This window comes from Papio anubis, chromosome 8 (genome assembly GCF_008728515.1).
Source record: "Papio anubis isolate 15944 chromosome 8, Panubis1.0, whole genome shotgun sequence".
In the NCBI taxonomy this organism is placed as follows: domain Eukaryota; kingdom Metazoa; phylum Chordata; class Mammalia; order Primates; family Cercopithecidae; genus Papio; species Papio anubis.
In genome coordinates this window covers 81,630,246-81,648,464 of record NC_044983.1, presented here as the reverse complement: position 1 = coordinate 81,648,464, position 18,219 = coordinate 81,630,246, and the positions used below count along the sequence as shown (strand labels likewise).

Sequence of the window (18,219 nt, the reverse complement as noted above, 5' to 3'; positions counted from 1 at the left end):
GAATTAGGAAAGAGCTGAAAAAATATCCATTGGACTTAGCTGTTAGAATGGCTTTTGGTGACTTGATGGGGAAGGAAATAAGACTGAAGTGGAATGAGGAAATAAGTGAGAAAATAGGGAAGTATAGATTATTATTTTCTTTTCTTTTTTGAAACAGGGTCTCTCTTTGTGACCCAGGCTGGAGTGCTGAGGTACAGTCACAGATCACTGCAGCCTCGACCTCCTGGGATCAAGCAATCCTCCCACCTCAGTCTCCAGAGTAACTGCAGCTACAGGCATGCACCATCATGCCTGGTCAATTTTTTCCTTTTTTTTTTTTTTTTTTCTGAGGCAGAGTCTCACTCTGTTGCCCAGGCTGGAGTGCAGTGGTGCCATCTCGGCTTACTGCAATCTCCACCTCCCAGGTTCAAGCAGTTCTCCTGCCTCAGCCTCCTGAGTAGCTGGGACTACAGGCATGCACGACCACGCCCAGCTAATTTTTGTATTTTTAGTAGAGACGGGGTTTCACCATGATGGCCAGGCTGGCCGCGAATTCCTGACCTCAGGTGATCCGCAGGTCTTGGCCGCCCAAAGTGCAGGGATTACAGGCGTGAGACACGCACCTGGCCTTTTTTTTTTTTTTTTTTTCCCTTTTTTATAGAGACAGGGTCTCCCTGTGTTGCCTAGGCTGGTCTCAAACTGCTGGGCTCAGGCAATCCTTCCACCTCAGCCTACCAAAGTACTGGGATTACAGGCGTGAGCCACCATGCCTGACCAGATTATTCTTTTCAACAAACTTGGCATCACAGGGTGAGAAGAGGTAGACAACTACTGTCTTCACAGGGTCACTGCAAACTAAATCAAATTACATATAGGAAAGCAGTTTGCAAATCATAAATAAATTGTCACAATAGAAGGAGCGTAGGCTTTGAAACAGCTAAACCTGATTTAAGCCCAGCTCTGCAACTTAAAAACCCTAAAAGTTCCATTTCTTCAGTTTTGAAATTAAAATATTTATTCAACATGGAATGGTTGGTATCAGGCTTACATATGAAAGCACTTGTAGAGTGCCTTGGATAAAGGAGGACATACACTGTTAGAAGAAGATATTTTCCTGTAAAGTGGACTTTGCAGGAAATTATAAACCACATCATCTTGAATGTAAAACATCTGAGAAAAGTTTAGTTGAGGTAAGCCTGAGCTTTCTTCATCTCCATGGTTTTGGATTTAGTTTTAGCTAAGAGAGATCTCTCTAAATTTACCTGTTGCTCTTAGATAATAAGAGATTATCATGTCAGCTGTGGTGTGAAGACAAGAAGCTGAGTGGTACAGTCATTTGGAAGGCTGGGACACCAAAAAAGATCATAAATCGTATTACTCAATAGTGTTGAGATACTAGCCCTCAAGTCTGATTTATACGTATTTCATAAAACCTGTTACCGGCCGGGCGCAGTGGCTCACGCCTGTATTCCCAGCACTTTGGGAGGCCGAGGCAGGCGGATCACGAGATCAGGAGATCGAGACCATCCTGGCTTACCCGGTGAAACCCCATCTCTACCAAAAACACAAAAAATTAGCTTGGCGTTGTGGCAGGCGCCTGTAGTCCCAGCTACTCGGCAGGAGAATGGAGTGAACCCGGGAGGCGGAGGTTGCAGTGAGTCGAGATCACACCACTGCACTCCAGTCTGGGCGACAGATATAGGCTCCGTCTGAAAAAAACCAAAAACCAAAAACAAAAAAAAAAAAACAAAAAAAAACCCACAAAAAACCTGTTACCATCTTGTTTTGTGTCTTGTAACCCCAGAGCTGTCTTTGTGTGGTCATTATTTTATATGATGTTTTCTTTAAGTTATCTGAACTTCAAAAAGTTCAATGTTACCTCTTTGGAAATGTAACCACTAATCTCAAAACAATGCTTGCCAGCTGTTTGTCAAAACTGGTAACAGCGTTCATATAAAGACACCTGACCCCCTTTGCTAGTTGGAGGCACCTTAAGACTCAGTCTGAACTTCGTCCTTTGGACCTGATGGAACATTTAACTTGGTGATGACAACAGCTTCACTGTCTACACACATTGTGACTAATCTTTGACTTGATCACAGAAGCCACATCCCTTTTATTGTTTGTTTGTTTGTTTTGAGTTGGAGTTTCACTCTTGTTGCCCAAGCAGGAGTGCAATGGCGTGATCTTGGCTCACTGCAACCTCCACCTCATGGGTTCAAGTGATTCTCCTGCCTCAGCCTCCTGAGTAGCTGGGATTACAGGCACCCACCACCATACCCAGCTAATTTTTTGTTTTTTTCGTAGAAATGAGGGTTTCACCTTGGCCAGACTGGTCTTCACCCACCTCAGCCTCCCAAAGTGCTGGGATTACAGGCGTGAGCCACTGCCTGGCCTTATTTTATTTTTTTACAGGCAGGGTCTTTCTCTGTCATCCAAACCCAAGTGGCACAATCATAGCTCACCACAACCTCTAATTGCTAGGCTCAAGTGATCCTTCCACCATGGCCTTCCAAAGTGCTGAGATTATAGGAATGAGCCACCGTGCCTGGCCCAGAAAGCCACATCCTTGTATCAGGCCTTGATTGCTACAGGTTTCCTTTCTACCTAGAAGGCCCCATCCACATCCTTCATCTGCAACATGTAATCAAATTCTTAATGACAACCATTTTGTTTTAGTTGACCAGAACTCTGTGAGATGTTGGCTAGGTAACAATTATACATAGAAAATGTACGGGGGTAGGGACATAAAATGCATGTTCAGGCTGGGAACTGTGGCTCATTCGTGTAATTTTATCTCTTTGGAAAGCCAAGGCAGGAGGATCGCTTGAGCTCAGGAGTTTGAGACCAGCCTGGCCAACATGGCAAACCCCCCTCTCTACCAAAAATACAGAAATTAGCTGGGCGTGCTGCTGCGCGCCTGTAGTTTCAGCTACTCAGGAGGCTGAGGTTGCAGTGAGCCATGATCACACCACTGCACTGTAGCCTGGGTGACAGAATGAGACCCTGTCTCAATTAAAAAAAAAGAAAAAAAAGCATTTCAGGAGTCATTGTTCATGGAAAGGACCGGGGTGTGTGTGAGAAAGGCATCTTTCATTTAGGAGTTTCATTGAGGAATTAAATAATTTATAAAAATACACCAAATATATTTCACAATTTTTCAGTATATGAATTTTCAAATGAAAGTTTTCCTTGATTACATTGGTAAACATTTTTGTTATACCGTGGATTTGTTCAATCCAGCACTAACCACATATGCTTACATGGGGCAACCCTGTCATATTGCATGATTTGCTAGTCAGCTGAATTTAGAATATCCCCATAAACATTCTTCTGTCTCTTAAAATTTGACATTTTTGGTAACATTTCTTCCTTCTCTGAAGCTTCCCTATTTTAAATAGAGGAAGTGAAAATTAAAATAATTTGAAAAAGCAAACAATTTTGCTGTCACACTTGTTTTTCCTTATAGAAAAAAAAAAAAACTGAAAAATTACTTAGACGTCAGCATTGCCATAATAGCATATTTTAGAACAAGAATGCTGATCACTTTGCATTTCCCAAGCCCTTGGTGGCTCTGGAATTTTAAGAAACCTCTTCAGTATTTAAGATTCTCTACAATCTTGGTCTAACCCAACTGTTTAGATTAAAAATTCCTCAAACTTAACTTGTCCTTTTCTAGATTAATGTCTTGGTTCCTACTCTTATCTAGATGTATAATTTCCCTTCCTTACCAATTGTTAAAAGTTAAAATCTTCCCCATCCTTTAAGGCCATATTCAAGTATCATATTCTTCCTGAAGCTTTTAAAATGTCTCCAGCTAGAGGTGATACCTTTTTTCTTTCTAGATTTCTGTATTTATATTTATCCTGGGGTGAAATTAATTTTCTATATACATTGGCAGTAGCAGTGATGAACATAAGGAATAGTTAGCTCATTCATTCACAAATATTTATTACGTATTTAGTGTGACATAAGGCTTGGATTCCAGTACTAATTCTGCCACTGTAGAGCTGTATGTTCTTGAGTAAGTCATTTTACACGTTCATTTCAAACATAGTTATTTACAGAGAATAAATAACTGTGGGGGAGTGGGAGTGGGAGAGCATCAGGAAGAATAGCTAATGGATGCTGGGCTTAATACCTACGTGATGGGGTGATCTGTGCAGCAAACCACCAAGGCACACATTTACTTAAGTAACAAACCTGCACATCCTGCACATGTACACCTGAACTTTATACTATATACATATACATATATATAGATTGAGCATGGTGGCTCATGCCTATAATCCCAGCTCTTTGGGAGGCTGAGGCAGGCAGATCACTTGAGGTCAGGAGTTCGAGACCAGTCTTGCCAACATGGCAAAACCCAGTCTCTACTAAAAATACAAAAATTAGCTGGGCATGGTGGTGTGTGCCTGTAATCCGAGCTACTCAGGAGGCTGAAGCAGGAGAATCACTAAAACTCAGGAGGTGGAGGTTGCAGTGAACCAAGATCGCACACCTGCACTCTAGCCTGGGTGACAGAGTGAGACTCTGTCTCAGAAAAACAAATAAATAAATTAATTTAATTAAGTAAATAATACATAAATTAAAAATGTATTAAATAAAATATATCTGTATATATTTATGCAAAAAATTATAATAGATTACATTTTAAAAGGACAAATTGTAGACAATACATATATGATCTCACTGTTCTAAAACAAACAATAAGCCCAACTGTGTATATTTATATTTGTGTTTACATATAATTACATGCATATATAAAAAAACATTTTTCACAAAGAAAAAGTTTAGAAAGATATGTATGAAAGTTTTGAGTGGTTACCTCTGGACTCTGTGACATGAATTCTGAAGTATAGTCTTTACTCAATCCGTTTCCTTATTTCTAAAAAGCCAACAATATTAGTACCACTCCATAGGGTTGCTGTGAAAATTGATTAAATTTAATACAGGAAAGTGATTATAAAGGTACTAACTTGTGTAGTGAGCACAAAATACAATTTAGTAAAAAAAACCTCTCGTTTTTTTAAACACACGTGATTATTTTCAGTTAAAAAATAAACAAGATAAAATAAAACTAGGACAATAGAAAATGAAAGTTATGGAACAGTTTCAAATCTCTTAAACTAAAAGGAGTAGTATTTTGGAAAACAGGTTACTGGGATCAGTATCGCCCCCTGGTGGTTGATTGATGCCTTGCCAGACAGTTGCCCAAGCACAAGACAAAGACTATGCCCACCTTGATCCTGATTTGTATCCCACTCAGAACTGTTGTAGCGATGGCATCCTAAGCTCTTTCACATCCATTACCTTAACATCCTCAACTTCAGACACTACTTTTGCTGACATGTGGCATAAGCAACCCAACAACAGTAGTGGTGGGGCCTGTGTTTTCTGTTCTCTCTGCTGTTTGCCTCTCTCCAGCCATGTCTACCTACAAACGCTTAGCCTTTCGAGCCTGAGCTTGGGCATCACCTCCCTCATGCCACCTTTTCTCACTCACACAGGTGAACATTATACTCAAATCACAAATAAAATTAGCTACATTTGTTGAGCATGTGTATGGATGTATGGGTATATTTATGTACTGTGTAAGCATACATTTTTTCAATCAGTCGGTTTCAGGGGATTGTGATCTGTGTAGTCACACAGGACTCCATGCTTGGTTTAATTCTCTGCTGCTGTTCTCTTGAAATCATTGAACATATTTTAAACAAGGAGCTCTATATTTTGCACCGGGCCTCACAAAATATGTAGCTGGTTCTGTTTTTAAATTAAACTCACAACTCTATATTGTACATAATTATGATCCCTGTACTACAGATGAGGAAACCAAGGCTTTGAGTGACTAAGGGACTTTTATTGAGATCCTACAGTTGGTATATTGTAGACCCAGTTGAGAGTCTACCTACTGGTTATAAGAATTTCCCACCTGTATCAGGGTCACCTGGAGAGCTTTTAGAAGAGCAAATTTATTGACTGCATTCCAGAACCTAGTAAATCATAATTTTTAAAAGCATGGTCTTAGAAACTGCACCTTAAGTAACTCTTCCATTGGTTAATGAACAAAGTCTATATTCAATTCATTTCTAATCTTAGAGTCTCGCATAAGCCTTTACTCATAGCCACTTACTGTTATGCTGATTAAATGGATATCATTCAATTTCAGAGAGACCAAGTATAGCTTTGGCAGAATAGCGCCAGTGTTTTTCAGTTCACAAAATGCTTGAGAGTTTTAAACACAGAAGGTCTTATCAGCAACTATAGTAGGGACATGTTTGCCCTGCACTTGCTCCCCTTTCACTATTCCCATTGAATCTCTGAGTGCAAAGCCTTTAAGACAGTGCAATCTATAAGACCACAGAAGAACTTTTCCAACCAGAGACCCAGGATCACAAGGGCATGGTGGTGTCAAAAAGCCAATTCCATATTATTGGAAATTTGATTGTTGAAGTTAGAATTCAACAAATTAAATACTATGCAGAATTTGAGGAAAGAAAGACACAAAACTCAACACATCTGTGTTCATGACCAGATGGAAGGCTATATACTCATCTAAAGATGTAGGGAAAATGCCGATAATATACAGAGAAAAACCGAGATTCAAAATTAAAGTGATGATGTTAGTTCTTTAAACATGTATAGAAAAAGAGTATAGGGATATGTCAATTGATGGTGAGATTTAGGGTGATTTATTTACTCCTCTAATTTCCTCTAATTTACAATGGTCTTCCTAGTCTCTTTGGTAAGAACTAAAAATAAAATCCACTTATCTGACTTGCAAATCCTTTCTTTCCTTAACTTAGAATTCCCAGGAATTATTGTCTGCTTTCCCTCATGCCTCATAAATCAAGATACTAAATCCTGTTAAGTCTCTCTCTCAAATGAATCTAATCATATTCCCCGCCTTCCTGTCTCTACCCTTCAAAGTTCCAATCTAAGCTTTTAAAATAGCTTCCTCTATTGTTTCTCTGCTTTGAGTTCCGTCCCCTCCACGCATCTTTCATAATACTAACAAAATTATTTTCCTAAGATATACATCAGATCAGCCCCCTCACTTTGCAAAGCAGGAGGAGTTAAAAAGTAAAAACATGCAAATAAGCAAAAAAGAAAAAAATGATCACTTTTGGAATGCTATTTGGAGTGACTTGATATCACCTCTTAGGCTCTTTACTTACCAGCTACAAGGACTTGGACACTTTATTTTTAAATATGCCCCAGGAAATCAGCATAATAATAACAATCACCAGTTATTGAACAAGTACTACGTGCACAGTAATCCTAAGAACAGGTACTCTCCCATTGGCTAGATGAGAAATTAATGCTTAGATGTCAAACCGCCTTTGGCCACACAGCCAGAGGTAGAGGAAGTGTTCAACCGCTCTATCACATGGCCACCCAGGGGGAGAATACTTCTCCCCTTACAGGGTGGTGACCATTAAGTGAGGGGGTATCGTCTGCAGCACACAAGAAGCATGTAATTGATAGCACTTTCTGAAAGCCTTCAGAGACTTAGCAGCAAAGCCCCTCACCGGGTCAAACTCTTTACTCTCTTGTTCAAGTATCTATTCTCCCTATTCATGTCTAGGTTCCAGCAACATTTGAGTTGCCGTGTCATCTCCAAACACAAAATCCTTTCATGCCTCACTTATTCTTTCAATCTATGCCAATTTTAAACAATGGCCAACATTCTACTTTCTCTACAAAATCGTTTAAAGTCAAAATTCGTTGTTTCAGTCCTCTAGGTTCTTCTCATTGAATGTTCAAGCTTCTGTTATAGCTATGGCTTAATTCTGTCTTACTTTTACACCATTTGTGGACTTGCTTGCTGCATTAGAATGTAAGCTCTTACTGAGCTAGAGTTATGTTATTCGTTTTTTGACTCTCTGGTGATAGAGTGATCAAGTCATCTGGTTTTCCAAGGACTTTCCTGGCATCAACACTACAAGTTCTGAGTCCTGGAAAACACTTTGGGTAAACTAAGGTGTTCAGTACCCTAATTTACAGCACACCACAAAGGCTGTAGATGGTTTATTATGTGTCATTGGGATATTTTAAAACTTTGATTAGCCGTTGGGAATGAATCTTTAAAGATTTCTTCAGTGTGTGGTCCTTAACCTCAGATTCTCAGTAATCTGAGAATTAGGACTTTAACCTAGGATTACTCATTACTGTTTAAGTACCGAAGATGATATTTCCTTGGTCATCCTCTATTCAGAAATTTTACAGCCTCCGAGGTGGGATACTTCGAATGCTTGAGAGATTATTTTTTAAAAATGTCTAGTTTTAAAAGAGATGAGAAGTTGAAATGCTGATGGAAAATGTTGGATAGGAAGGAAGAAAAATAAAACAACCAAGGCCTATATTAAATGGTCTCTTCATTAAAATGTTATTGGATTCATTCCTTTGTTTCACACAACTGTGTATAATTATAGTATACAAACCCTCCAGCAGATCTTCCTGCTATTAAGTATTTAAAAATATCCATTCCAGATTTTCAAAATAAGTTTCACATGTACAGTAATTATATCTCATAAAATGTGCAATGCTTAAGATTATATTTATTATTCCAACTTAAATTTAGACTGTCTCTATTAAAATTGATTTAATCATTTGTATAATGTTGTCTTGGGCATTTCCTAATAGGACAGGAAGTTACTTCATTTGATGGAATTTCATGGGTGCTAGAGAGACCCTTGACTTTGGAAGACATACTGGAAGAGAGATAAGAGAAAGGGTTTCAGAACTGTGGGATACCTTTCCACCATTTGTATACCCTTTCTCTCCTTCCTTCCTTCCTTCCTTCCTTCCTTCCTTCCTTCCTTCCTTCCTTCCTTCCTTCCTTCCTTTCTTTCTTTCTTTCTTTCTTTCTTTCTTTCTTTCTTTCTTTCTTTTCTTTCTCTCCTTCCTTCTTCTTTCTCTCTCTCTTTTTCTTTCTTTCTTTCTTTCTTCTTTCTCTCTCCTTTCTTTCTCTTTCTTTCTCTTTCTCCTTCCTTCCTTCCTTCCTTCCTTCCTTCCTTCCTTCTTTCCTTCCTTCCTTCCTTCCTTCCTCTCTCTCTCTCTCTCTCTCTCTTTCTTTCTTTCTTTCTTTCTTTCTTTCTTTCTTTCTTTCTTTCTTTCTTTCTTTCTTTCTTTCTCCCCCTCCTCCTCCTCCTTCTTGTTGTTGTTCTTCTTCTTCCTCTTCTTTTTCCTGAAATGGTGGAGCCTTGCTCTGTCACCCAGGCTGGAGTGCAGTGGCATGATCTCAGCTCACTGCAACCTCCACCTCCCAGGTTCAAGCAATTCTCATGCCTCAGCCTACTAAGTAGCTAGGACTACAGGTGTGTGCCACCACACCTGGCTAATTTTTGTATTTTTAGCAGAGACAGAGTTTCATCATATTGGCTAGGCTGGTCTCAAACTCCCTCAAGTGATCTACCCACCTCGGCCTCCCAGAGTACTGGGATTACAGGCATGAGCCACCGTGTCCAGCCATTACCGTTTCTTATTGTAATAAATCTCTAAGCTCCACAGAGAGCAGCTGAATGCTGCCAGGGTTGCAAGTCACAAGACATTACATGACATGATGGGACAGATCATGGATGGAGATTCAGAAGACCTAGGCTTTGGTGCTATCTAGTTTCCGACAGGGAGATAATGCTATCTGTATAGGTAACTGTCAAGAGAAGCTCATGAAAGTATTTGCGAAAGTCACCTCCAAGTAATCAAGCTGGGGCACCCTGGTGACACATTTTTAATCAGAGGTGCACCTCAGTACAACCTGGGTGCCTTCCAAAATATAGATGGGCCCCACTCCAAGGCCAATTAGATCAGAATCTCCTGAAGAAGGGGTCAAGAATATAAGTGGTTTTTGAAGACCCACAGATATTTCTGATTTGCTTGCCTTATTATAAACTATCTGGACAGTGGCAAGATCATTAGCTTGCTAGACTGATAGACCTGGAATGGAATCCTTTCATGTCTCTTGCCTTTGTGACTTTGAAAAATGCATTAATTCATTGACCCTTCATTTCCATAATTTTAAAAGTGGAGATATAAATACCCGCTTTGCAGGGTTCTTGTGTAGAGGTGAAGGTAAAACATCTAGGTCACGGTAAATATGTTCAGGGGTCTGATAAGTAGCTTAAATACAGGAGTGTTGGAGACTGTGGCTAATGGAAGAACGCAGCCTTGACAAAATGGTTTATTTATTTATTTATTTATTTATTTATTTATTCATTTATTTAAAGAGACAGGGTCTTGCTCTGTTGCCCAGGCTGGTGAATCAAACTCCTGCATTTAAGTGATCCTCCTGCCTCAGCCTCCTGAGAAACTGGTATTACAGGTGCAAGCCACCACACCTGACTTCAAAGTGTTTTTTGTATGTTTGCTTTTGTTTTTGTTTTGTTTTTGTTTTGTTTTGTTTGGAGACAGGGTCTTACTCTGTCAAGCTGAGGTACAGTGGCATGATCATGGCTCTGCAGTCTCAATCTCCTAGACTCAAGCAATCCTCCTGCCTCAGACTCCCCAGTAACTGGGACTGCAGGTATGCACCACCACACTGGGTTAATTTTTAATTTTTTCTCTTGTAGAGACAGGGTCTCACTATGTTTGCCAGGCTTTTGAAACTCCTGGCCCCAAGTGATCCTTCTGTCTTGGCCTCCCAAAGTGCTGGGATTACAGACATGAGCTACTGTGCCTGGCTCAAAGTGTATTTTTTAAAAGTTATTTTCTAAAACACTGAGCTGGCCTCACAAAATATATCTGCAGGCATGACATCCAGTTTTACCCCTAACATAATGGTCAATAAAAAACCAATTCTCAACTGCTATATAAAATATAAACTGCTGAGTTCTCTGGATATATTTTTCTAGCTCTGTGTAACGTACTGCTGAATGCAGAATTCTATATTGATTCAACAAATATTCAATGCCCATTAAGTAATAGCGAGTCTAGACAGAGATACTAAAAGCACTAATTCAAAGCATGTATAGCCAATAGGAAGAGTAGATACATTAAAATATATCCTTTAGTAACAATGCTAATACTACCAAAACCACCTTTCCAATTTTAATTTTGCATTAACATTCTACCCTGGGCTTTGTGACTATCTGTATTTTTGTAAACCATTAAAAAAAATACGGCTTTTAACTAGAAATGTTAAAAATTTCAAGTAATTATTTTTGCTTTAGAAACAGTATATTTTAACACAGTAATTTGTTGTGAAATAAGGACATTTGCTTAATTAATGAATGCTAAGTTTCCTTCCATGTCTAAGAGTCTATGATTAGGGCCAGGCATGGTGGCTCATGCCTGTAATCCCAGCACTTTGGGAGACCGAGGGGCGTAGATCACCTGAGATCAGGAGTTCGAGACCAGCCTGGCTAACATGGTGAAACCCCATCTCTACTAAAAATACAAAAATTAGCCAGGTGTGGTGGTGTGCACCTGTAATCCCTGCTACTTAGGAGGCTGAGGCAGGAGAATTGCTTGAACCTGGGAGGCAGAGGTTGCAGTGAGCCGAGGTCGCACCACTGCACTCCAGCCTGGGTGACAGCGCGAGACTCCATTTCAAAAGAGAAAAGAAAAAAGATCCTGTGATTAGGAAACAAAAAATCTGTGGGATCATCAATGAGAGGAACCTTTGATCAAAGGACTCACAGCTGTTTTTAGAACTAGAGCATTTCCCAGTGTATTCTGGGCACATTTCCTTTATATGAGATTTGTTTCCCAACCCCAAAGTACAAACGCTGGGAGATTTCTGACTCAGATAAAATTGGGCTGCCCTCTGTCACTGTCATGGTCAGATTTTCTGAACTCAATGAAAATCTGAGCAAAATAATTTAATGAAGCCTACTGCTAACAGTTATTTCAAACCACGACGCCACCACTCGTTGTTAGATCTGTGATCAGGGCAAATTATTGCACTTAAGTTCTAGGTTCCTCATCCTTAGAATGGTGATGGTAAGAATTGAGTAAGACTTGTCAGGAGGGTTAAATGAGAGAATGTTTGTAAAGCACTTAGCTTTCCAACCCAATAAAGTCCCCGGCATATAGTAATGTTCTGTAAATGTTGTCTAGTATGTTGATTATTATTTTTCCTTCCACACAACTAGGACCATTTTGTCCCTCAGCTCAGGAATCTTTACTGTTTTCCGTAATTATCCATGCCAGGCATTTTTGCAGGAGGCACCACTGCTTGCAGAGCCTCTCTCACTGCAGCTATTGAAGATTAGACATGAATTTGGATCTGACTCAACCGAAAGCCTAAGCACTTTCTACTTCCTCCCAACCATCACTGGGAGGAGGAAAATGTTCTGTGAGCAATCCCGGCATCTTCTTTCGTCCCTTTTACATTTTGGGTTTCTCCTTAAGGTTTTTACTTTTTAGGAAGGGACTTGCAGATACCAACAAAATACACCACATACACACACAACCTTGAAAAATACTCTGCGAACGGGTGCGGTGGCTCACGCCTGCAATCTCAGCACTTTGAAAGGCTGAGGCCGGTAGATCACTTGAGGTCAGGAGTTGAAGACCAGCCTGACCAACATGGGGAAACCCCATCTCTACTAAAAATAAATAAATAAATATATATCTATATACAAAATTTAGCTGGGCGTGGTGGCGTGCCCCTGTAATCCCAACTACTCCGGAGGCTGAGGCACGAGAATCACTTGAACCCGGGAGGCGGAGGTTGCAGTGAGCCAAGATCACGCCACTGCACTCCAGCCTGGGCAACAAGAGTGAAACTCCGTCTCAAAAGAGAGAGGGAGGGAGAGAGAGAGAGAGGAAAGAAAGAAAGAAAGAAAGAAAGAAAGAAAGAAAGAAAGAGAGAGAGAGAGAGAGAGAGAGAGAGAAAGAAAGAAAAAGAAAGAAAGAAAGAAAGAAAGAAAGAAGGAGAGGAGAGAAAGAAAGAAAGGGAGGGAGGGAGGAAGGAAGGGAAGGAAGGAAGGAAGGAAGGAAGGGAAGGAAGGAAGGAAGGAGGGGAAGGAAAGAAAGAAAGGAAAGGAAAGAAAGAAAGAAAGAAAGAAAGGAGTGGAGGGAAGGAAGGAAGGAAGGAAAGAAAGAAAGAAAGAAAGAAAGAAAGAAAGAAAGAAAGAAAGAGAAAGAAAGAAAGAAAGAAAGAGAAAGAAAGAAAGAAAAGAAACGAAACACTATGATGTGATAAAGCTCAACTTCCTTAGCCTGGCATCAAAGACTTTCCGTAACGTGACTGGAGTTTGCATCTCCAGCCTCCTTTCCCCACTTCCTCCTTCCCATTTGGCACACACACTCCAGCCAAAACTGAACTGTTCCTCACGCATGGAACAACCTTCCCATCTACATGTTTCAGCCCCGGATGCTGAGGCTTCTCCCGTTTGTCAAATTCTACACTGTTTCCAGGCTCAGCAACATCAGCCCTTCTGGAAGGCTTTCCAGAATCGCGGAACTGAGTCCTATGTAAGTTCATATCTAATCTCTACCCCTGACTAGCTTTTGTGAATTCTTTGAAATTTGTGAATTCTTTGAAAACATCAGCATCTGTGTCTTGCCTGTAAGTAATATGGAAGGAATTATCCTAACCCCTAGCGCTGATAGGAGGACTGAGAGGGGCAAACAAGAAACATTGGCACTAACGCCATGTCTCAGGTATATCCACAATTCCTTCCTTACTTGACCTATGGTCATTTCTTCTACTTACTTACTTATAGAAATGGAGAGCTATTTGGGAAAAACAATTTCAGCTAGATATGTAGTCTAATTCTTTACATGAAAATAAATTCTAAGATGGACCAAAGTTTTAAATGTAAAAAAATGAAACAACATCTGTAACAACAAATAAATAGAAGAAAAGACAAGTGAATTTATTCATGAATTTGGAGTGGAGAAGGCCTTTCTAAACAGGGTACAGTAAAATACCCAGAAGCCAATGAATAAAAACATTGATGAGTATAGCTAGTTTAAAGCATTCAATGTTTCCACAGCAAAAAACACCCCACAAACATAAAAATTACATTATATCATACCAAGAAAATAGTTTTGCAACATATATTATGAGGGCTAAAACTTTCTTAATTTACAAAGAGCTGTTATACATCATCAAAAACTGCTGAAAACTCTAATAAAAATAGGCAATTAGGTCATGTATCAAATCCACATAAATAATAAATATGAAATGATCCATTTCACTCATGAAGAAATATAAATTGAAGCAAAGAGATACTATTTTTTTTAACCTATTGGACTGACAAAAGTTAAAAAGAAAATATCCAATGTCGATAATGGTGTAAGGACACAGGCCTTTTCACAGGCTGTTTTAGGGGATTCAAACTGGTGCTACCTTTGTTGAGTACTTAGAAATATTTACTAAAATATGAAAATGCACATTCCTTTGATTCACCACTTCCACTGCTAAAAACTGAGCTTAGAAATAAGTTCAAGACCTGCATGGAAATAAGCTAATTGGTCTACGGCCATACCACCCTGAACGCACCTGATCTCATCTAATCTCAGAAGAAATAAGCTAATTGCAAAATTTTTTGTAATGGGAAAAAATAAAAATAATTTAGCTACTTGTCAATAGATGATTGGTAAATGGAGTCATGACACATATAGTCAATTCTATGCAGTTATTTAAAAATTATGATGTTTTCCAGGCATCATGGCAGACATCTATAATCCCAGCAGTTTGGGACGCCAAGGTGAGAGGATGACTTGAGCCCAGGAGTTCAAGACCACCCTGGGCAATATAGTGAGACTCTGTCTGTAAAAACAGAAATAAATAATAAAATAAAAAGAATGACATTCACAAGCATATTTCTAAGAAATATTAAGTGGGAAAAAAGTACAGAAGGAATATGTTTCCATTTGTATAAATTCGAAATGTATGCGTGGGACAGTGTGTAGCAATAGACACACATACATGTAAGTATTTTTCTGGAATAACACATAAGAAACTGAGAAGTGGTTACTTTTGGGAGAGAAACTGAGTGGGGGAAGAAGGGGACATGTAGACACAGAGTGATATTTTTATTTTATGCTTTTCTGAACTCTTTAAAGATTGTAATCATGTCCCTTAATTACTTTTCTTTTTTTCTTAAAGATATTATTCATTAAGTAAAGTTGATCTTCAGATTGTATGATGTGATGTGAAATCCCAAACAGAAGAGAATTCCTTTACTTCTGCTCTTGCCTGCTGTCAATAATAGGAAATTTGCATTGGTTTTCCTTTGTGCCAAAGGCCTAGGAATGCAGTTCTGTTTTCATGGAATATTTTCTGGTTGCCGTATTTAGATGCCAAGGAATATCTGCTACAGTGTGAGAAATCTTGCTGACTGATATTTTCCCCTGAAATTAAAGGCATGTGTAGAAATTAAGGTCCACTTAACTCTGTTCAGCTCAGCAAGTACATTTGGATATTCTTAGTTCCAATCTCTTGTTTGCAGGACTCAAGGGCAGAGATACTGTTATTTGTAAAGTGGAAGAATGGATGATGGAGGCTGGGCATGATGGCTCACACCTGTAATCCCAGCACTTTGGAAGGCCGAGGCGGGTGGATCACCTGAGGTTGGAAGTTCGAGACCAGCCCAGACAACATGGTGAAACCCCCGTCTCTACTAAAAATACAAAATTAGCCGGGCATGGTGGCACGTGCCTGCATGCCTCCTTCCCATTTGGCATACCCACTCCAGCCAAAACTGAGGTTGAGGCAGGAGAATCGCTTGAACCCTGGAGGCAGAGGTTGCAGTGAGTCAAGATCACGCCAGTGTACTCCAGCCTGAGCGACGGAGTGAGACTCAGTCTCAAGAAAAAAAAAAAAAAAAGAATGGATGATGGAGATATGGAAGGACAAAGAAAGAATAGAAGGATAGAGGGAGTATCTGCCTGGTCAGATAAGCGGATTCTTTCATTCCCTGGTCCTTGAGGCAACACTGTCATTTTATCGTTCAACCAGACAGATGCTGAAACTGCTCTTTCAGAAGGAGTCTCTGCCTTCTACCTTTCCAGCCTTTCTCTTGTGATATTTTCTTGGAATCTGCCTCTAAAAATCTTAGGTTGTCCCCCAAAGCCATGCCTTCACACAGCCAATGCCCAGTTTCCTTTATTCATACAACATGTCTCTAATTTCCTTTTCTAGTACTGAGCAGTGTTTGACATGAAGTCCTGTTCTTTTGTTCCCCTTTGACTAATCTTTGGCTTGTATTATCCAGCATTTTTTTTTTTTTTTTGATATTTTCTTTCCACAAATATATTGATGCCTTAGTGCCAGGCACTAGACCTGGGCTAGGACCTAGTCTTCAGAACTTTGTGCTTTACATCTAAATTTTATCTGCATAACACACAGCTCATCCATTTGTGGGTCTTTGTTCTGTTTTTCAGCTAGGAGAACTGGAAAGGCACACACCTATTTCAAATGGTCCATTTCAGCACTAAGTAAGATTTATCAATTAGTGTCATAAAAGTGCAGTTTACTATTATGTGGGAGTTCAATTTTTTTTTTTTTTTTGAGATAGAATCTCACTCTGTCGCCCTGGCTGGAGTGCAGCAGCACGATATCGGCTCACTGCAACCTCCACCTCCCGGCTTCAAGCGATTCTGCCTCAGCCTCCCAAGTAGCTGGGACTACAGAGGAGCGCCACTACACCTGGCTAATTTTTGTATTTTTAGTAGAAACAGGGTTTCACCATATTGGGCAGGTTGGTCTCGATCTCCTGACCTCATGATCCACCTGCCTTGGCCTCCCAAAATGCTGGGATTACAGGTGTGAGCCACCGCTCCTAACACTAGATATTTTTTAGAATGAGGAGCTCATGTGTTGCACAATTGGACCTGTGGGTGATGGATAAAAATAAAACACATATAACTTTCACAACAGCTACTTATACTGTTACAAAGGGAATTAGCCGCGGTATATGTGACCTTATGAATACTGTGAGATATTGTCAACCCCATCCTCAAAAGTGATATAAAAATGTCACATAACATTTACCTTCATCACTAACACCTTAAACACTGGCAACACTTTTTTTTTTTTTTTATTAAATGAAAACTGAAAATATTCCTTTAGATGGAGGCTACCACCACTGATACAGTCATGTTTATAAATCAATGAAATCCATTTTCTAATGCAAAAATGTGGCTTTGTGAGCTGATCAGTTGCTAAAATTTGAATGAATTTAAACTTACAAACAATGGAAAAGGTCTTAAGTCTCACTCTGGCTTAATACCCCTCAACCCCGTAACTGTTAGGGGTCATCCACACGAGTACTCTTAGGGGTCATCCGCACAAGTACATTGGGGCTTATTGGGGCTTTCTGTCGTCACTTACGTCATATAGGTGAGAAATGTGCTAAGGGGCTCCAGGGAATGATTCCGGAAATACTCAAATTCTCCACATAGTCTTTTCCTCATCTCGGTGTCAATTTTGGAAACAGTAAGAGGATTTGTTTGATTAGCCAAAAAGTTACCATAGTCAGTAGTCTGGAGATGAATTTTCAGGTCTGAAATTAAATAAAACCCAATTCGGGTTAAATTTTGAGCATACACAAATAGCTTTTTCAACATTAGTTGAATTCATGACAATTTTATGGTACATACATATGTATTATCTTATTAGATTTTAATATGAGGTCTAAATATGATTTAAACTTGATCTCTAAAGCAACAGAAAATGTAATGTGAATATGGATAATCCAGCACACCACAAAATGTGTTTTTCTTTTGTTTTGAGAGGGAGTCTCCCTCTGTAGCCCAGGCAGGAGTACAGTGGAGGGAGCTCAGCTCACTGTAACCTCTGCCTCCTGGGTTCTGCAATTCTCCTGCCTCAGTCTCCCATGTAGCTGGGACCACAGGCGCATGCCACTATGCCCAGCTAATTTTTGTATTTTTTAAAGTAGAGACAGGGTTTCACCATGTTGGCCAGGCTGGTCTTGAACTCTTGACCTCAAGTGATCTGTCCACCTCAGCCTCCCAAAGTGCTGGGATTACAGGCAGGAACCACTGTCCCTGGCCCTCACAAAATATTTCAATTACCTAAGAAGTCTGGTATTATTTAGAAGGTCTGAAAAAAAAAAAAAAAAAAAAAAAAAAAAAACAAAACTAACAAACACCTAATCCACAGATAGCAAACAGGTTTTAGTCATTTGGAAATAGCTACCTGGGAAACTGTTGAAGATACTAATGCTCCATCTCAGCTTGATGGAAAAGATAAATGTATTAGTAGTAGCTACCGTGGGTGTGGGGGCAGGTGGCATGGGCAGTCATCGCTGCTCT

At 39.7% G+C, this 18,219-nt stretch overlaps 1 protein-coding gene across 2 annotated transcripts in view; it reads right to left on the bottom strand.

Annotated features, from left to right (window-relative positions):
* ATP6V0D2 (ATPase H+ transporting V0 subunit d2) overlaps nucleotides 1-17,721 on the bottom strand; it is a 40,028-nt gene extending 22,307 nt beyond the window's left edge. Inside the window, exon 1 of one of the 2 annotated variants that reach the window (XM_031669654.1) lies at nucleotides 17,276-17,721. In XM_031669654.1, the coding sequence (XP_031525514.1) occupies nucleotides 17,276-17,511 (236 nt within the window). In that variant the 5' untranslated portion in view covers nucleotides 17,512-17,721. The remainder of the gene's footprint in view (nucleotides 1-17,275) is intronic. The other variant, XM_031669655.1, reaches the window with a different exon arrangement.
* Nucleotides 17,722-18,219: the final 498 nt, after the last annotated feature.